Source organism: Triticum aestivum, chromosome 2B, assembly GCF_018294505.1.
Source record: "Triticum aestivum cultivar Chinese Spring chromosome 2B, IWGSC CS RefSeq v2.1, whole genome shotgun sequence".
NCBI lineage: Eukaryota > Viridiplantae > Streptophyta > Magnoliopsida > Poales > Poaceae > Triticum > Triticum aestivum.
The window spans coordinates 719436567-719456998 of NC_057798.1; the positions used below are offsets into that span (position 1 = coordinate 719436567).

Sequence of the window (20432 nt, forward strand, 5' to 3'; positions counted from 1 at the left end):
TACTTTGTTGTTGCAAATTTTACGTGGCTGCTATGGGCTGAGCAAGAACCGTTCTTACCTACGCATCAAAACCACAACGATAGTTTGTCAAGTTAGTGCTGTTTTAACCTTCGCAAGGACCGGGCGTAGCCACACTCGGTTCAACTAAAGTTGGAGAAACTGACACCCGCCAGCCACCTGTGTGCAAAGCACGTCGGTAGAACCAGTCGCGCGTAAGCGTACGCATAATGTCGGTCTAGGACGCTTCATCCAACAATACCGCCGAAACAAAGTATGACATGCTGGTAAGCAGTATGACTTGTATCGCCCACAACTCACTTGTGTTCTACTCGTGCATATAACATCTACGCATAAAACCTAGGCTCGGATGCCACTGTTGGGGAACGCAGTAATTTCAAAAAATTTCCTACGCACACGCAAGATCATGGTGATGCATAGCAACAAGAGGGGAGAGTGTCGTCCACGTACCCTCGTAGACCGAAAGTGGAAGCGTTAGAACAACACGGTTGATGTAGTCATACGTCTTCACGGCCCGACCGATCAAGCACCGAAACTACGACACCTCTGAGTTCTTGCACACATTCAGCTCGATGACATCCCTCGAACCCAATCCAGCCGAGTGTCGAGGGAGAGTTCCATCAGCACGATGGCGTGGTGACGATCTTGATGTTCTACTGTCGCAGGGCTTCGCCTAAGCACCGCTACAATATTATCGAGGAGGACTATGGTGGAGGGGGGCACCGCACATGGCTAAGAGATCAAGAGATCAATTGTTGTGCCTTGAGGTGCCCCCCTGCCCCCGTATATAAAGGAGCAAGGGGGAGGGGCGGCCGGCCAGGGAGGAGGCGCGCCAAGGGGAGTCCTACTCCCACCGGGAGTAGGACTCCCTCCTTTCCTTGTCCAAGTAGGAGAGGGGAAAGGAAGGGAGAGAGGGGAGGAAGGAAGGGGGGGCGCTGCCCCCCTCCTTGTCCAATTCGGACTAGAGGGGGAGGGGGTGCGCGGCCTGCCCTGGCCGACCCTCCTCTTCTCCACTTTGGGCCCAAGTGGCCCATTAACCCCCCGGGGGGTTCCAGTAACCCCCCGGTACTCCGGTATATATCCGATAGCCTCCAAAACTTATTCCGGTGTCCGAATATAGTCGTCCAATATACCAATCTTCATGTCTCGACCATTTCGAGACTCCTCGTCATGTCCGTAATCGCATTTGGGACTCTGAACAAACTTCGGTACATCAAAACTCATAAACTCATAATATAACTGTCATCGAAACCTTAAGCGTGCAGACCCTACGGGTTCGAGAACTATGTAGACATGACCAAGAATCGTTTCCGGTCAATAACCAATAGCGGAACCTGGATGCTCATATTGGCTCCTACATATTCTACGAAGATTGTTATCGGTCAAACCACATAACAACATATGTTGTTCCCTTTGTCATCGGTATGTTACTTTAAGCCCAAGATTTGATCGTCGGTATCTCAATACCTAGTTCAATCTCGTTACCGGCAAGTCTCTTTACTCGTTACGTGATGCATCATTCCGTAACTAACTCATTAGCTACGTTGCTTGCAAGGCTTATAGTGATGTGCATTACCGAGAGGGCCCAGAGATACCTCTCCAACAATCGGAGTGACAAATCCTAATCTCGAAATACGCCAACCCAACATGTAACTTCGGAGACACCTGTAGAGCTCCTTTATAATCACCCAGTTATGCTGTGACGTTTGGTAGCACACAAAGTGTTCCTCCGGTAAACGAGAGTTGCATAATCTCATAGTTGTAGGAACATGTATAAGTCATGAAGAAAGCAATAGCAACATACTAAACGATCAAGTGCTAAGCTAACGGAATGGGTCATGTCAATCATATCATTCTCCTAATGATGTGATCCCGTTAATCAAATGACAACTCATGTCTATGGTTAGGAAACATAACCATCTTTTATTAATGAGCTAGTCAAGTAGAGGCATACTAGTGACTTTAAGTTTGTCTATGTATTCACACATGTATTATGTTTCCGGCTAATACAATTATAGCATGAATAATAAACATTTATCATGATATGAGGAAATAAATAATAACTTTATTATTGCCTCTAGGGCATATTTCCTTCATCACTCACCCTGAGTAGTCTCACAACTATGGCATGTAGAGAGGCTCTCAGTCTCATGGGTGAACTTCATTTTGGATAGTATTGTGTGTGGCCTCTGACTATCCGGAGGTTATACATGGTATCCAAGGGCGACAAAATGTTTATACGGTTAAATCCTTGAGGATATCAATACCAGTGCGGCGACCGAGAGGGAATTGTCTTTAGACATGGGAGCAAGAAATATAACAGTGAGGCTCGTGATATGGCTCATTTAACAACTACCCATTTAGTCGAACATCATGTTTGGTTCGCGAGCAGGGATGAAAATGGAGCAAAAGCGGAATAAAAATAGTGTTGCCACATGTGTTTTCACATTTCTCTCTGAAAGTGGAAACGAATATAGAAATCCCGGAAACGAATACTAACGGGAACAAATGGATAGCAATTATGGTGCAAACTCGGATACAAATTTGGATGTGTGTAATAACTAAAAGATCCCTTGAACCATTGAGAGAAACACAAGCAAACCAACAATAATTTAGATTGATATCACTACAATATTTATCGATGTTCTCCTAAGACATTGCCATAACACCTAAACCGGCCGCACCACATGGTGGTGCCTGGACAGTACAACAAGGATGAGTGGGTGGCATGTGGAATGGTTTCTTAAGGATAGGTGTTGGCGCATATCATGTCAATGGTGGCATGGATTTGTAAAACATAGAAGGGAATTAGGTTAGATATTAATGTTCTGGTTGTTGGACCACAATATGGGTTTTATTGAGTGTCGGCTTGAGCTACATAATGGATATAGAAAGTTACGCTGACGAGCTCCTCTACTCGGGGTACCTAACATAAAGGGCTCCAGCCTCGCCAGATACACAAGGCCCGCTAGGACCAACACTAGGAGGAAACCCTAAGAGGTGGAGGCGACCTTCGTGCTATTCAAGACTAGAGGGCGACGGTGCCATAGATGACATCTACCCCCCATGTAAACCCTAGACCTCTCCTATATATATAAAGGGAGATCTAGGTCCCCATTCATCATCCAATCTTAGACCCAAACTCTCGGTAGTAATCCGGTACACCATTGTAATCCTTTGCATGAGGTATCCCCTCACCATGAATAACAATAAGTAGGATGTAGGGTATTACTTTTCGGAGGCTCGAACCTAGGTAAAAAGTGTGTGCAGACTCTGTCTAGGTACTTCCGATCTCGTCATGAACCCTACCGATGGACCTAACGATATTTCGCTCCATTAGTTGGTGCGCCAGGTAATGGCAATGTTTATCGAAAACCTAACCCACTGCAGAGAATTAGAAGAGGACGGCAAGCTCCCGCCAGGCCAATCCCTCACGTTCGACTCTTTTGAGCTAGTCTCTGATGGATCAGGACGACTTTTTACATCTCGCCCTCACACCTCGTCAACCACATGTACGATTAGCAAGGGAAGGCCTTGGGGGTCTACCCTGGCCCTAACCACCTCACGTGGAAACGCGAGCGAGGAGTTGTATAGGCTCCACAAAGTCGTCAGCCCGCCGCTCACAAGACCTCTATGAATATGATATTCACGACGGCGGATACACGGCGAAAACAGAAACTTGGGCGATGCGCGATCTACGCAACAGAAAATGCAACCAGCGAGTGGCTTGCATGGACCTAGGAAATGGTGAACTTCAATGCCGGGGATCACCTCAAGGACGTCGTCCTCCAGGCAAGCATGCACTAGTGCTAGATCCAAACATGGGGGGCTGCTGCCTCTCACACGTCATAATGGATGGAGGCAGCGACCTCAATATTATCTTCACTAACACCCTGGAGAAGATGAAGATCTCAATGTCTACTCGACATAGGTCGGACGCGGGGTTTCATGGGGTGGTGTTGGGCCGCCCAGCCTGTCCCTTGCGGTAGATCGAGCTCGAGGTTGTCTCCGAAGACAGGCACAACTATGTAAGCAAAGCCGCAATTTGAGGTCGCTCGCTTTCAGAGTGGCTAGCACGTGATCTTGGGCAGGCTCGCATACGTGAAATCCATGGCAATCCCATCCTACGCCTATCTATAGATGAAGATGTCAGGCCTAAATGGCGCAAATACCTTACGGGGGAGCTCTAAAAGGCCTACGAAGCTGAGGTTGCCAACATGGAACTCGATGAGGCCACCTTGGCCTCCGCCGAGCTCGCCAAGATAAGAAAATGGATAGGGTCATCAAAGGCCGAGCTCCCATAGAAACCAAGGTCAGGGCCCGTGTTCTAGCCAGACAAACAAACAAAAAAATTCCAGATACACCCGGATGATCCCAACAAGACGATAACCATCAGCGGAGACCTCTTAGAGAGCCAAGAGGTTGAGTCCTCGCCTTCCTCCGAGCCAGCTGGGACATATTCGCCTGGAAACCGCCGACATGCCAGAGGTGCCAACCAACAAAGTCGAACACTGCCTAAACGCCCGCAAGGACGCGAGGCCGGTGAAACAAGCCACACACTGCTTTGCAACAGAAAAGCGAATGTCGATAGGGGAAGAAATAACGCGCCTGCTCGTGGCCAAGTTCATAAGAGAGGTCGCGCACCCGAAGTGGCTGGCAAATCCAGTAACGGTATTGAAGAAAAACCACACATGGCGCATGTGCGTGGACTACAACGACCTCATGTCATAGGATTTTGCCTTAATCCCTTCAAAACATGTAATCAAGTATTAGTTGCCCCCAAAAAAAGTATTAGTTGCCCAAAGAAGTAACACATGTGTTGTAAGCTATGAATCTCATATGAAGACCCCCACTAGTCAACAATATTGTCTAATTAGTCAAACCAAACACGTCATCACTACCATTATTTGTTGCCGCTTGCTTAGCCAAGTAGTCATCCTTTCTTCTTGGGATTTTATTGGGTCGTGCACGTGTGTTGAAGAAGCGGAGGTTCGTGCGTGCCTTGCCCGGGCTCTATGTCGGTATCAGTCTCAATAAACCCATTATTATAGAATCTGATAGCTCTTCTGTGTGGCCTCCTTTCTTGCAAATGATTTTCTTGTCGGGTCCCCTTTTGTTGATCTTAAGAGGGAAGCACGAAGTATTATGAAGCTTACAAATAATTTTAAGATTGTCGAGATCAATCGCCAGGCAAACATGGCGTCTTACAAGATTGCCAAGTTTGGTTTTGATAATAGGCCGGACGGTCTTCTTTACTATAGTGTTCCACTAAACCTGGGCAAACGTCGGGCCGGGCCGGGTTTCGGGCCGGGCTTGTAAAAGCCCGAACTTCATTTCTTAAGCCCGAGCCCGGCCCGAAGCCCGAAATACTCCCTGATTTCAAGCCCGAGCCCGGCCCAAAATCAAGCCCGAAGCCCGAAAGCCCGGCCCGAATGCTGTTTTTTAATATGTGTACGTGCAAGCCCTGCCCGAAGCCCGAAAACCCGACCCAAAAAATAGAAAGAGAGAAGCCCAAGCCCGGCCCGAACTACCTTTCGGGCTGCAAAACAAAGCCCGAGCCCGGCCCGAGTGTCAAGCCCGGCCCGGCCCGGCCCGGGTTTTTCGGGCCGGGTCGTCGGGTCGGGCTGCCCATGCCCGGGTTTATGTTCCGCCCTACACGGCGTATTATGTAATGAACGGTTGTAAGCATGTTTTAAGCTGATTAATATACGAGGCTGTTTTTTTTTCAAAAAAATGGTAGCAACATAAGCATTGTCATAGGCTCACAATGCATAAATTTCACCATTGTACATGGTACGCTCAGACTGGGTGCATCAAACATACCGATGTACTAACCGTCTTTGATGAAATAAAGTTACCGAAGTTTCAAAAAGTATTGTCTCACATTTTCATGTTTTGCTGAACTTTTTCACTTTTTGCAGATTCGCAGAAGAAAGAAATGACAAAAAGAAAAAGAAAAAGAAAACCCTGCCCGACCGCAACCGGGAAGGTACTGTAGACACGACAGGGGATATTTGGTCGATTTCGGAAAACCAGCCCAGCAAAACCCTCCAAAAATCCCCCAAAACCCTAGAGTATTGCACGCCAGATCCCCTCTGCTCTCCTCCCGGCCACCTCTCCCCATCCCCATTCCCCCCACGGCCAAGGGAAAATGGCGCCCTCCACCTCGTCGGCCTCCGCCCTCCTCCACGTCCCTGGCCTGCCTCCCCGGGGACCCCATAGAGGCGGGTGCCGGAACCAGCCGCGGCGGCCGCGCCATGCGGCCGTGCGGTGCTCCTTCGCGTTCGCGCCCGTGGAGACGGCGAGGATAAAGGTCGTCGGCGTAGGTGGCGGCGGCAACAACGCCGTCAACCGCATGATCGGCAGCGGCCTCCAGGTAGCGCGGTGCCCCTTGCTTGGACCTCCTCCCCTCCTCCCGCGGAACTGGGGTTCCTTTCTGTCCCGTGCTCGATGGTAGATCCATTTCCAGTCTGATTTGCAATTCGAACTTAGCAAGTGAACGAGCTAATCCGCGGCATTGTTTCCGCGCTGCCAATCCGTTTCAGGCCGTAATTCGTGGCATGCTTCAGCTCAGCGTACGAGTCTATGTAGGCTGATGTGAGGGTGTTCATATATGCTTACTATACATTGTTCCCTAAACAATAAAAATGTGTGCTTATAGATTGAAAATTATTCCTTGCCTTCGCAGAAGAATCCAGGGAAGTCTAATGCAGTATAATTTTATAGTGATGATGACTGCACATTCCTTGTCTGTTTTCTCAAATACTGATGACTGCATTTATACAATTTCAGGGTATCGAGTTTTATGCTATAAACACAGATTCCCAGGCTCTTGTGAATTCGCAGGCGCAACATCCGCTACAAATTGGAGAGCAATTGACTCGTGGACTGGGTAATACTTCCTATTTTCTTATGAAAGAAGGATGTCTCTATGGGCATTTTCACCCCTAATGCAAACTTGTGTTGGTGGCTTGGTGCACTGAAAAATAGAACAGAAATCAAACAGTATACCAGATGACACATGGTTACTGACTGTAAATTCCATTGCAAATAACACGTATGTTAACTAGACTAAATATGTCTGTGCAAACAGGTACTGGTGGAAATCCTAATTTGGGAGAACAAGCTGCCGAGGAATCAAAGGAAGTGATAGCCAATGCCCTCCGAGATTCTGATCTTGTCTTCATAACAGCTGGGATGGGAGGGGGTACTGGCTCCGGTGCTGCTCCAGTTGTTGCCCAGATAGCAAAGGAAGCCGGTTATCTTACTGTCGGTGTTGTCACCTACCCATTCAGCTTTGAAGGACGCAAGCGCTCTCTACAGGTATGTATTTGAACCCAAATATAAATAATTTTTGGTGTCTCGTTGAGCAATATTTGGTAATTTTGGTTAAGGTTGGAATGACTTTTGCTTACATCACTTTTTATTTATTTATCATATAGACTGTTATGCAAACGCTAGCTACAAGAGTTAGCCCTACCCTCCAGCAATGTCATTTTCAGTCCTTACAGTAGTCTTAGCGTCAGTCCCCTAATGCTGTTGTATACAGTTTGTTGCTATTTGTTTTGTGAAAATACCCCTAAAATGCATTCGATTATTAACTACCATCATTTGCCTGATCTGAATTCATTTGATTGCTAGTCATTGGAATTTCTGTTTGCGGTGTTACTCTTTCTTTTTGGACCACTCCTGCTTAAGTAGCTTTTGTTTTTCTCTAGTTAGTTTAATTTCTTGTCACCACTTCAGGCACTCGAAGCATTGGAGAAGCTGGAAAGAAGTGTTGACACTCTGATTGTGATCCCAAATGATCGGTTGTTAGATATTGCTGATGAGAATATGCCCTTGCAAGACGCGTTTCTCCTTGCAGATGATGTCCTTCGACAGGGTGTCCAAGGAATATCAGACATTATCACGGTGGGTTTTCCCCTTCTCTATGCTGCAGTTACTTAGTTGTGACTAGCACAATGTAGTGTGTTTTTGCTATTGTTAAAAACAAAACTGTATGCTTAAAAAGGTTGTTCTTGCTATTGTTAAAAACAAAACTGTATGCTTAAAAAGATTTTTAGTTCTAAGTTTGCCCTCAATTCCATCCATTTGTGACAAATTCAACGTGTGGTGTAAGCCAAACGTGAACAGATCGGCACCAGCAATTGACATCTTTATAGCAGTATAAAGATGACATAATATATCTTAAACTCTGTAGATACCTGGGCTCGTGAATGTTGATTTTGCTGATGTGAAAGCTGTGATGAAAAATTCTGGAACTGCCATGCTTGGAGTTGGTGTTTCTTCCAGCAAAAACCGTGCCCAAGAAGCTGCTGAGCAGGCAACTCTTGCCCCTTTGATAGGGTCATCCATTGAGGCAGCTACTGGTGTTGTGTACAACATCACTGGCGGGAAGGACATCACTTTACAAGAAGTGAACAAGGTCTCTCAGGTGCGTGAACAACATCACTGACTCCTTACCATTATCTTTGATGGTCTTTGAAGAATTGATGAAGGCCATTAGAACATCGAAACAGCCGGCAGTAGAACCAATGCATGCATATTTAGGTCATTGACATGGAAGTGCTGTACTGTTGACTGTTTTGAGAGTAACCACCATTCATTCACTTTCTGCAGATCGTGACAAGCTTGGCTGATCCCTCGGCCAACATAATTTTCGGAGCTGTGGTCGACGACCGTTATAATGGCGAGATCCACGTGACCATCATCGCAACAGGATTTCCGCAGTCCTTCCAGAAGTCCCTTCTGGCTGATCCCAAGGGAGCACGGATACTGGAGGCGAAAGAAAAAGCGGCTAGCCTCGCAACGGCTGCTGTGGCGCAACAACCGGCGGCGGCCGTCCCGACATGGTCCCGGAGGCTCTTCTCCTGAACACTGTTCACCAGGCAAACAACCTTGCGGTTGTGAGGCTGTGGTTCTCGCTTTCTCGAGGCAGTAGAGAGTTTTAGCCTGTGTTATTCTTTTTGGCTGTGTAAACACTCTGAAAACTAGTTTCGCGTAGTGATTAGGTTCTCGTCTAGTGTATGTATTGTTCAGACACTTGACTCGGCTGTTTTTGAAAGTGTTCTGTTCGTTTTATAGCTTTGGCAACCTCAGGGCTCGCCTGTTTCATTTTGTGGGTGTGTATGAGCTTGTGTTCGATTGTTGAATCCAGCTAGATTCTGCGTGTTAGTGTATCCACGTTCTTGCTCGAAAATGAAGGGGCTACGGAAATTGTCAAACTCTTTCAAATTTCATCCGTCTTTTCTACTGCCTCCGTCCTAAAATAAGTGTCTCAATCTTAATACAATTTTATATTAAAATTAGTACAAAGTTGAGACACTTATTTTGGGACGGAGGGAGTAGTAAGGAAGCTACAAATAATGCAACTATGAATTCTCATGGAGAGTTTGATCCAGTGTCATATGGTGTGCGTATGGTAGGGCTAGGGTTCCTACCGGCTCTACTCCATAGGTTATACGGGCAGAATAGCGAGGGTTGGGGGCGAGGGCGGCGGCTCCGGCGTGTTGGCGCCGTCGCGAGGGAGAAGAAGGCCGGCGGCGGCTAGGGTTTGGTGCGGCTAGGGTTTCCGGCTCCTCTGGAGCCGGGCAATATGATAGAACTATCTTTATTGCTTAATCTCAAACGATGTCTTACAACTAGTATTTATAACTTTAACCTAAGATAACTTTCCTAAAATAATTTGCCTAAGATAACTTGTGGGTCAAGCCCCTAATACTAAGGCCCGGTGGGCCTCTTTCGGTTATAGACCAAACCGGTCATAACATCTCTCCCCGCCTGTGCAAACAGCTCGTCCTCGAGCTGAAAATCTGGATAGTGTTGGCGGAATACTTCACGCTGCTCCCAAGTAGCCTCCTCCTCCGGAAGGCCTGTCCACTGAACGAGGATGAACCAGACGCCACGGCGAAGCTGTGCCTGCAACACCTTTGCCGGCTCTGGAAGAATGCGACCATCGGCGATGGGAGGAAGCGCCGGAGGAGCCGCCGGTGGCTCGCCACGGAAAGGCTTGAGCAGCCCCACATGGAAGACGTCGTCGATGCGAGCGCGGGCTGGAAGCTGAAGACGATAGGCCACCTTCCCAATGCGCTCCAAGATAGGGAAGGGCCCGGCGCAGCGCGGGCCGAGCTTGCGCCTTGCTCGCGGGTCGAGTGACTGCGTAGAGCGGTGGAGAAGACGCAGCCACACCCAATCACCCACCGCAAACTCCGCCTCGCGATGATGATCGTCGTAGTAGTGCTTGGCCAACTGCTGGGCCTGAAGGAGACGCTGACGAACCTCAGCAAGCATCTCGTCACGAGTGCGGATGAGTTCACCCGCAACCTCCGTCCGAGTTGTCTCCGGATCCACCGGAAGGATAGGTGGGGGTGGTCGCCCATAGACCACCTCAAATGGCGTAGCGCGCAGGGCGGAGTGATAAGAGGTGTTGTAGCAGTACTCCGCCCAAGAAAGCCAGTCCACCCAAGCGCGAGGCCGATCACCTGTCACACAACGCAAATACATGGCAATGACCTTGTTAACCACCTCGGACTGTCCGTCCGTCTGAGGATGGAACGCCGTACTCAGGCGGAGCTGGACACCCGCCATCCTGAAGAGGTCGCGCCATACATGGCTTGTGAAAACTGGGTCCCGATCACTGACGATCGAAGTAGGAAATCCGTGTAGACGGACGATGCCGTCGAAGAAGGCCCGGGCGCGATGAAGTGGGTGTACTTGGAGAAGCGGTCGACCACCGTGAGGATGACCGACTTGCCACCCACCTTGGGAAGGCCCTCAATGAAGTCCATGGATATATCCGCCCAGACCTGAGATGGCACCTCCAAGGGTTGGAGTAACCCGGCCGGCCTCAGGGTCTCTGTCTTGTTGCGCTGGCATGTCTGACAAGACCGAACCCAATCGCGGACCAGGGCGCGATCGCCAGGGATGTAGAAGTCGGCGCGAAGACGATGGAGGGTTTTCTGCATACCCTCATGGCCCGCCGAATGGGCGAGCTGCAACACCTGGTGACGGAGATCATCATGCGCCGGAACAAAGACCCGACGCCCATGTAGGAGCAGTCCGTCAGAGAAGCGCCAAGGCTCCTCCAGGTCGCCGGTCGTGAGCTGCTGCTGAAGACGGACGTCGTCGTCGGCCGTCGCAGTGGCGCGGCTAATGTCGGCGAAGAGGCCGAACGTCGGCCCAGAGCGGATGCACAGGGCCGCCCCGGTGGACTCGTCGGTGGAGGAAACAAAGTCGGAGTCGTGATGGGACAGTGCGTCGGCCACTGTGTTAAGGCGGCCCGGCCGATACTCGATGGAAAAGTCAAAGCCGAAGAGCTTGCTGATCCACTGATGCTGCGGCACGGTCGACAGTCGTTGATCCAGCAAGAACTTTAGGCTGTAGTGGTCAGTGCGAATGAGGAAGGACCGGCCCCACAAGTACGGCCGCCAATGACGAACGGCCTGTACAAGACCAATGAGCTCCCGCTCGTATGCCGCCAGCTTAAGGTGACGTGGAGCGAAAGGCCGGCTGAAGAAGGCGAGGGGCCCATCGCCCTGATGAAGCACGGCGCCGAACCCTGCGCCTGAGGCGTCACAGTCCACCACGAGCGGGCGGTCGAAGTCGGGCATCTGGAGGACGGGGCCCGTCGTGAGGGCCCCCTTGAGGGCCTCAAATGCCGTTGTCGCCTCGTCGTCCCAGGCGAAAGCGTCGCGGCGAAGCAACCGCGTGAGGGGCGCCACGATGAGCCCGAACTCCCGAATAAATTTCCGGTAGTAGCCGGCGAGGCCGAGGAACCCGCGGAGAGCCCGCGGCGAGTGAGGCGTCGGCCATGCGGAGACGGCTGCCACCTTGTCGGCGTCCATAGCCACCCCGTCGGCGGAGATGACGTGGCCCAAGTAGGCCACCGAAGGCGTCCCGAACGAGCACTTCGAGCGCTTAAGGTGGAGGTGGTGCACTCGAAGCTCGTTGAAGACGATGGCGACGTGCTGGAGGTGCTCGGCCCAAGAATCGCTGTAGATCAGAATATCATCAAAGAAAACAAGCACAAACCGGCGTAAGTAGGGCCTGAGGACGTCGTTCATCAGAGCCTGAAAGGTCGCCGGGGCGTTGGTGAGGCCAAAGGGCATCACCAAGAACTCAAAGTGGCCGTGATGAGTCCGAAACACCGTCTTGGCGATGTCATCCGGGTGCATGCGCACCTGGTGGTACCCCGACCGAAGGTCGAGCTTGGTGAAGAAGCGCGCCCCGTGTAGCTCATCGACCACCGGAATAGGGAACTTATCCTTAAGTGTGATAGCATTAAGGGCACGGTAGTCGATGTAGAAACGCCATGTGCCGTCTGACTTGCGGACGAGAAGCACCGGCGCAGTGAACGGCGAAGTGGAGAGCCGGATGATGCCGACTGCGAGCATGAGCGCACACTGCCGCTCCAACTCATCCTTCTGCAACTGCGGATAGCGGTAAGGGCGGACCGCCACCGGCGCGGAGCCTGGCAGAAGATGTATACGGTGATCATACGTGCGGGCGGGCGGCAGCCCCTGTGGCTCGGTGAAGATGTCATCATGCTGCTGTAGGAGGCTCTCCAAGAGTGGGTGCTCGGCCGTTGCGGTGGTCGCGGCTAGCTGTAGGGGTGGTGAGGGTGCGGCACCCCCAATGCCGTCCCACCGAATGCGGCGGCCCAACTGCCAGAAGGTCATCGTCAGCGCATCGAAATCCCAGAGAATAGGACCAAGAGTGCGCAAGAAGTCAACGCCGAGGATGAAGTCGAAGCAGCCCAAGTCGATGCCGGCGCAGGTGATGGAGAAGTGCTCACCGCCGATAGTGATGGGCACGTCACGGGCGAGCCCATGGCAGTGGAGACGGTCGCCATTAGCGACTGTGACTCGCAACTGCTCGCCGCCGGTGGGCTGTAATGCAAGGCGCCGCATGGTGGTCTCTGGCAGGAAGTTATGAGTGGATCCCGTGTCCACGAGGGCCACTAAGCGCTCGCCCTGGATCATGACCGGTAAGAGCATCGTCCGTTCATCACGGATACCGGCCAACGCGTGTAGGGACACCACGAGGGCGGTGGCCGGGGCGGACGCGGGCGCCGCTGCGGTCTCCGCAAGGGCTGGGGCGCCGAGGCCATCCTCCAGAGTCTCCTCGCCCGTCTCGTCTGACGTCTCCAAGTAGAAGAGGCGGGGACAGACATGGCCTGGTGCATAGGGCGCATCACAGTTGAAGCACAAGCCCAGGCGTCGGCGTTCCAGCTGTTCCGCCTAAGTGAGACGCCTGAATGGCCGCGTCGGAGCCGGGGTGGCCGCCGGGGCGGCCGTGGACGGCGTCGGTGCTGCCGGAGACGGCCGAATAGGCTGTCGCCCCCCCACGTGGCACGGATGGACGCGTCAAGGCCTGGGCGCGTTGTTCGAATGCTCGGGCATAGTACATGGTCGTCTGAAGGTCTTGGGGCCCCTTCATCTCGACGTCCACGCGAATGTGGTCGGGAAGGCCACCGATGAAAAGCTCCGCCCGCTGTAAGGCCGTTACACCGGGCGCGTGGCACGCCAGGGCCTGGAAGCGGTCGGCGAAGTCTTGTACCGTGGAGGTGAACGGCAGGCGGCCCAACTCGGCCAGGCGGCTCCCGCGGACCGGTGGCCTGAAACGAAGAAGGCACAGCTCCTGGAAACGATCCCACGGGGGCATGCCGCCCTCGTCCTGCTCGAGGGCGTAGTACCATGTCTGGGCGGCCCCGCGGAGATGGTAGGAAGCCAGCCAAGTGCGCTCCGACGCAGGCGTGCGCTGTCCGCGGAAGAACTGATCACACTGGTTGAGACAGTTAAGCGGGTCGTCGGAGCCGTCGTATGTGGTGAAGTAGATCTTGGCGAACCGGGGCGGCTGCTGGTGTGGCGCGCCCTGGCCCACTGCCTCGGCGGTGCGGAGGGCGGATGATGATGCGCGGTCCATGTGGGAAAGCCCGGCGTAGTTCCCGGTGGCGCCCGACGCCTCGGGCTGCAACGGAAAACCGGACGGTGGACGAGCCTCCGGGTAGGCCGAGGATGGCCCGTGGAGCCAGCCGGGAAGTGGCGAGGGTGACGACGGGAAGCGGACCTCTTGGATCGGAAGCCCGCTCGGCGACGACCGGCCCAGGTTAGGGCTGGGCGGGGGCGGTGGAGGACCCTGCTCCAGGGCCGCTGGCAGGGATGGCGCGGCGTGAGACGACACGGGCGGCGCGGTCCAGGTGGGCCACTGCGGCCCCGTGGTGGCGGCGAGTGGCGCGGTTGGCGCAAGCTGCGGCGGCCATGGTGGCCACAGCGACGGTGCGGCCGCCTGGGCGGGGAGCGCCGGGTAGCCTCCGGTGACGGCCCCCGGTACCGAGTACCACGGCAGCGCCTGCTGAGTTGCGGCCATGGCTGGATGGAGTGGTGGCGGCGGCCCGTAGGGACTCGCCAGGTAGAGACGGATGCCTTGTACCGCGGCGACGATGTCGGTGAGGACGCCGGCCATTGCCTCCGTTGTGAGCTGCGTCTGCGGGGGAGGTGATGGCGGCGGCGTAGGTTGGACGGGGGCTGGTGGCCGCCCGTGGCCCGGCGCGGTGCCGGGTGCCTGGAGGGGCGGCGCTGAGAGCGACGCCGTGACGCCCGCCAGGAGCGAGGCCGTGGTGCCCGGCGTGGAGGCGACGGCGGTGGAGGAGTTGGCGGCAGCGGCGGTGGTGGAGTAGACGGGTAGCGGCGGTGGTGGCGGCGGTGGATGTGGAGGTGGAGATGACATGGTCGAAACCCGGGTACCTGATACCAAATTGGTAGGGCTAGGGTTCCTACCGGCTCTACTCCGTAGGTTATACGGGCAGAATAGCGAGGGTTGGGGGCGAGGGCGGCGGCTTCGGCGTGTTGGCGCCGTCGCGAGGGAGAAGAAGGCCGGCGGCGGCTAGGGTTTGGTGCGGCTAGGGTTTCCGGCTCCTCTGGAGCCGGGCAATATGATAGAACTATCTTTATTGCTTAATCTCAAACGATGTCTTACAACTAATATTTATAACTTTAGCCTAAAATAACTTTCCTAAAATAATTTGCCTAAGATAACTTGTGGGTCAAGCCCCTAATACTAAGGCCCGGTGGGCCTCTTTCGGTTATAGACCAAACCGGTCATAACAGCGTACCCGCCTATTTATATTGCAAAAGTAGAAATGCTAAAATGCTGTCGACATACATGAGTTTTTTTTTTTGTTTGAGGGGTCACATACATACATGAGATTTGTCAAGTATAGATCAAGAAAACCAGTCATGTCCAAGCAATATACATCCGTCCATGCATGCCTGCAAACACATTTTTTTTTTGTGGGAATGCAACACAACGTTTTTTTGTGTGGATTTTTTAGGGGGTTTTATTGATGAGAATACATGCAGCACAGGTGCTCAACACCGGACAAGAAAGTATCGTATTGCGTCGTGCCGCCTCTGGCATTTCCTTTTTTTTTTAGGCAAGCCTCTGGCATTTGCTCCCCGGTAGTAGTATCACCGGGCCAAGAAGCCCACAGGGTTGCCCGCCCGTGAGCCCTTTGCCTCGGCCTTTTCCAGCTACTTGCGGCTGCGTGGAGGGGAGGCTTGCACTTCCTGCAGAGATTAGTCCCACATCGCTCCCTCGACGTCTACGGCGCTCGGAGGGAGCAGTATATAAGGAGGGTCAAGGCTTCCATTCGAAAGCACGCAGCTGCGCAGCGGGCACAAAGCGAACTATTCTTTCGCCTTTTACTAAAGAATACCGTGTGCACACTGCAATTAGCAGCATACCCTAATTTTTGAAGGGGATCCTCTTATCTGGAGAGCCCCACAATCAAAGAATAATCATTAGCTGGTTCTAGTTCGGGCATTTTAGTCTCAATGCCCAGAGTCAGACAGTAGCCGCCAACTGGGTTGTATCCACTACAAGAAGCAAGTTCCTTCAAATAAGGAGCTCGCTGGATTTTGTGGAGCGAGGCAGGTGGGAGAGAAGGATTTGGGACTTCCATGGCTGCTGGTGGCGCCACCGGGGGCACTCCTCCCCGTGAATCCGGAGCCCGCATTCCCTCCGCGCGCAACCGAGGCGTCCAAATCGAATGCCAGGTGCCACTCTCATAGCTACCCCGACGCGTCAAGGAGGAGTGCCGCTCGCCGCCGAACGCGGTCCCCTTTGCCATTACCTCAGCGGCGAAAGCAACAACGACATCTCTTCATCGTCCCGGAGCACCCTAACGACGCAGGAGTACGCCGACGCGGTCCCCTTTGCCATTACCTCAGCGGCGAAAGCAACAACGACATCTCTTCATCGTCCCGGAGCACCCTAACGACGCAGGAGTACGCCGACAAGGAGTGGGACAGGCGCAACCCGGAGCTGGCTTATGCCTGGGCCCTGGACCGCTTCGTGACGACCGTTGTGACGAGCAAGTGTCTTCTCCGCCGCCTCGACTGGAGATGGCCAAGTACGGCGAGGAGTGGTCTCTCAGTGAGTTCGCCGCCGTCAACGCTGCCTCTTCCAAGGCCCGTCGCCTTCTCCCCCCGGTCGGTGGCCGCGGCCGCGCACGGCGCCGGAGGAAGCAGCGAGGATCATCCGCGAGCGTTAGCCGGTTGCCAGGAAGCCCTGCCACGGCGCCGCCCCCGTCCTCCGCGTGAAGCCCAACTCCGACGACTCTAACGCCGGATCCAGCCGCGATGACGGAGGACCTGCCGGCCAGCCCGGCATGGCCTACGAGGTCACCGTCAAGTATATGGTAGTTTAGGGTTTTGTTTTGATATTTTTAGTTCACCTAACGAAATATCATCCGGTTTTATATAAAAGTTATCCTAGTTTAAATTAACTCTGTCCGGTTATGAAATCAATCGTGTTGGCATGTTCAAACAATACTTCAAATGTATGCGAGCAACGTTAGATAACGGCCTCAACATCAGTGTCCTTGGACTGGTCCCCTTGTCCGCTGCCTTGGAGATGCCCTAAGGGCCTGCATTATTGGATACTCCTAGCTTGCGGCCGCTTAATTAGATCCGCATGGAGTGAAGACCCCTTGTGCAACATCGTGGCATCCTACAACCCACAACATACGTCGACGTCTCGTAATTAGACCTTTCCATGCGGACGGCGTGTGAGTATATTAATACTCATCCAATCTCATCCAATAATAATACGGTAGGTGCTGATGCGTGGAGCAACATATCATTGACGCGCCTACATGTGCTCAAGTTGGCTTAGGCTATGACTGTCCCGCTCGGCGCTATATAAAACCCTAGAGCCACAGATCAACACATGCATTGCCCACTCACCAGTCACAAGTCACAACACATGGCTCGATCTCTCCGTCCGATGCATCTCGTCGTCCTGGTGATCCTTTCCACTATGCCCCTGCCTTCTTCGTGGGGTGCCATGTCCGACAACCATGACCTGCTGATGCTCGGCAGGTTCCACAGGTGGATGTCGACGCACAACCGCACCTACCCCGGCGCCCACGAGGAGCTGCGCCGGTTTGACGTGTACCGCCGCAACATGGAGTACATCGACGCTGCAAACGCGGGCGGTGAGCTCGGCTACGAGCTCGGGGAGAACGAGTTCACCGACCTCACCCACGAGGAGTTCACGGCACGGTACACTGGAGGTAAATTTGTCATGAACGACGATGATTTTGTTGATGAGACGATCATCACCACTCTTGCCGGGGATGTCCACGAGGGGCGCGAAACGATGGAGGACGAGGATAGCCTGGGACTTCCTGAAAGGTGGGATTGGAACGAGCAGGGCTTTGTTACACCGGCTAAAAACCAACAGAAATGCGGTAAGGCTGCACAATTCTGTGTTCATACACTTTTTTATACCTTGAATTTACGAGGAAATAATTTCACTCCGAGTCCTCATGGTAATTAGCTTTTGTGCTCGAAACTAACACCCTTTAATATTGTTTGTCCTAAACACTAATTTGCACCGGTTGAATACTGAATGGAACCGGGTAATACTTGACGACATGAAATAAACATTATTTGATTAGCAGTGCTCCTAAAAAATGAACATTTTTAAACTGTTTAAGATTTGAGAATATATAATTACTCCCCCCGTTTCAAAATAATTGAAGTTCCCTAGGATTGATTATCCTAAGTCAAACTTTTTTTTAAGTTTGACCAAGTTTTAGAACAATCCGCAAACACTGTGATCTACAAAACCAAAAACTTAATGAGAACAACACTGGCGGCGAATGAGAAAAAGCATGGGAATGATTGAAATACCTAACTAAGCTAGAAACAAATTGATTATATACTGACACATACGCTCATCCAAAACACTCTTTTTAATGAAATAGGGGCCACCCTCTCTGGTTTCTACTCCCTCCATTCCTAAATATTTGTCTTTTTAGAGATTTCAACGAGTGACTACATACGAAGCAAAATGAGTGAAGCTACATTTTAAAATATGTCTACATACATCTGTATGTTGTAGTCCATTTGAATATCTAGAAAGACAGATATTTGGGAACGGAGGGAGTATTACAGAAACCATTTGGTTCATGTATAACACAAATTACTAGCATATATCTTACAGGGAGCTCAAGATCACAACGGATCTCTGGCAGACAGAAGCAGCAAACCTACAACAAGTAATGCCCAACACCGTGATAACCGTTTCACCAGCCAACCCCAAACTCCAGACTAAGTTTAAACTTCGAATTACATCAAACATGACAACAAAAATAACATAACTAGTAAAGCAGAGATAAGAAAAACAACAAAAGGTGGATGAAGTTGGTGCAAAAACTTACGCAGAAACCAATAACAGAGCGTTATGCCTGCAATCACCAATCCGCAAAACGCCTTGCCTTCACCCCTATGATGTGCGATAAACTTCACTTGCTACTTGTTCTAGCAGTCTTGCCCTTAGCATAAGCAGCCTCCGATTTTCCTCCTTTATCTGTAGAATTGACCAGCCGGAAATCCAATAGCCAATCATTTTAATCAAATTCAATTGACCATTGATAATTTTTCTCTCAGAAATCACATCATTTTTGCATCTCCATATAGACTAGAAAACAGCAAAGGCCAAAGACCCCCTGCTAACACCAATTTCTTTTCATTTTTTGGATTCTTTTTAATGCAGTTCCGAAAGCATGAATTTAGGTCGGTAGGGGTTGAATGTAAACTAAAGGCACATTTCAGAAGACTCCGTATCAATCGAACAGCTGAATATTGAGAAAACAGATGATCAATACTCTCATCTTTGCCACAGAAGACACACTATATAAGTATATATACATCTCGTAAAAACATTATATGTATTGCAGGAGCATGTTGGGCATTCGCCACAGTGGGAGCAGTTGAAAGCCAGCTGAAAAGGAAAACCGGGGAGCTACTGGATCTATCTGAGCAGGAGCTACTAGACTGTGACACGACACAGAAACCCGGCGGCTGCAAGGGTGGGAATCCCTACAGGGCGTTTCTGTGGATAAAGAGCAAGGGAGGCATCATGAAGGAGGCCGAGTACTCATATGAGGCACAACAGGGGCAGTGCAGGACCAACAAGGACGCCACCCGTAGGGGCCTGGTCTACCGGGCACAACTACTGAGGTCAGGGGAGAGGTTTCTGCAGGAGGCCGTATATACGATGGGCCCGACGGTCGCCGGCATCGACACGCACGACCGCAGCCTGCAGCACTTCAAGAGCGGCATATACAAAGGGCCATGCGGCACTGCGCTGGACCACGCGGTGCTCGTGGTGGGATACGGGGTCAGAGACGGGGAGAAGTACTGGGTCGTCAAGAACTCGTGGGGGCAGACGTTTGGCGAGAATGGCTTCTTCCTCATGAGCAGGGGAGCTAATGGAAACGCCGGGCTGTGCGGCATCGGGAAGGCGGGCGTCTACGCCCTCGTGTAGTACAGCATGCAGCATCAGGCTGGCATGCATGATGGGTGCATGAGACGGTCGTCTTCTACATCAACTCGTGGTATGCGTTGTGATGATATAATATACTCCTACTACGTACATGGCTTGTGGGTGTTGCCAAATAAGATGCAGTGTCCAGATAAGATGCACTGCTGCATGAAGAATGACACAACGAAGAGCTCATCGACCTGGTGCAGCAGCCAGCGGGGTTTGTTGTGTGACGTGATTTCGATTCGTGTTTGTAGTAGTAACTACTATACCCTCATATATACAATGAATGAGTCATGAGGCGTAGTGTGTAATAACTAATAAATAAATCAATGTTTTATTTCATCGTCCAAAGTTGGCACACTGCTCGATTAGTTCATGATACTACGAGTGATATGAGTTGAACTTTCTCCATTCATTTCAAGGGAAAAAACAGCTTATAGCAGTATTGACTTTTCATGATCTGGTTTCACTGCTCCTAAATAGGGGGACTAGCGAACAGGACCTGCAACCAGGAGCACACCAAAATCAGGCACGGCTTCGTTCTTAAAATCTCTCCCTAATAATAAAGCACATAT

The 20432-nt window shown here is 51.8% G+C and overlaps 2 protein-coding genes, 1 non-coding gene and 1 pseudogene across 3 annotated transcripts; 3 read left to right on the top strand and 1 right to left on the bottom strand.

Annotated features, from left to right (window-relative positions):
* Positions 1-6070: 6070 nt before the first annotated feature.
* Positions 6071-9102, top strand: LOC123046935 (cell division protein FtsZ homolog 1, chloroplastic). Its single transcript, XM_044470388.1, has 6 exons — positions 6071-6394; positions 6811-6910; positions 7112-7341; positions 7765-7932; positions 8222-8455; positions 8641-9102. Exons 1-6 carry the CDS (start codon positions 6170-6172, stop codon positions 8893-8895), a joined length of 1212 nt encoding a protein of 403 aa, XP_044326323.1. The 5' UTR covers positions 6071-6169; the 3' UTR covers positions 8896-9102.
* Positions 9103-9741: 639 nt separating this feature from the next.
* On the bottom strand, positions 9742-14388 carry LOC123039479 (uncharacterized; annotated as a pseudogene).
* Positions 14389-15682: 1294 nt separating this feature from the next.
* Positions 15683-15801, top strand: LOC123047718 (U5 spliceosomal RNA). Its single transcript, XR_006423092.1, has one exon. It is a non-coding gene; the product is annotated as a U5 spliceosomal RNA (small nuclear RNA).
* A 1465-nt stretch (positions 15802-17266) lies between these two features.
* LOC123046936 (ervatamin-B) lies at positions 17267-20199 on the top strand. The gene is made up of 2 exons (XM_044470389.1): positions 17267-17773; positions 19268-20199. The coding sequence occupies exons 1-2, from the start codon at positions 17287-17289 to the stop codon at positions 19855-19857; spliced, it is 1077 nt and encodes a 358-aa protein (XP_044326324.1). The 5' UTR covers positions 17267-17286; the 3' UTR covers positions 19858-20199.
* Positions 20200-20432: the final 233 nt, after the last annotated feature.

Excerpts from the sequence above, each read along its gene's own strand:
- LOC123046936 (XM_044470389.1), top strand. The coding sequence starts at position 17,287 with ATGGCTCGATCTCTCCGTCCGATGCATCTCGTCGTCCTGGTGATCCTT. Across the intron at positions 17,774-19,267 it reads TAAAAACCAACAGAAATGCG|GAGCATGTTGGGCATTCGCC; the intron begins GTAAGGCTGCAC and ends TATGTATTGCAG.
- LOC123046935 (XM_044470388.1), top strand. The coding sequence starts at position 6,170 with ATGGCGCCCTCCACCTCGTCGGCCTCCGCCCTCCTCCACGTCCCTGGC. Across the intron at positions 6,395-6,810 it reads TGATCGGCAGCGGCCTCCAG|GGTATCGAGTTTTATGCTAT; the intron begins GTAGCGCGGTGC and ends ATACAATTTCAG. Across the intron at positions 7,933-8,221 it reads GAATATCAGACATTATCACG|ATACCTGGGCTCGTGAATGT; the intron begins GTGGGTTTTCCC and ends TAAACTCTGTAG.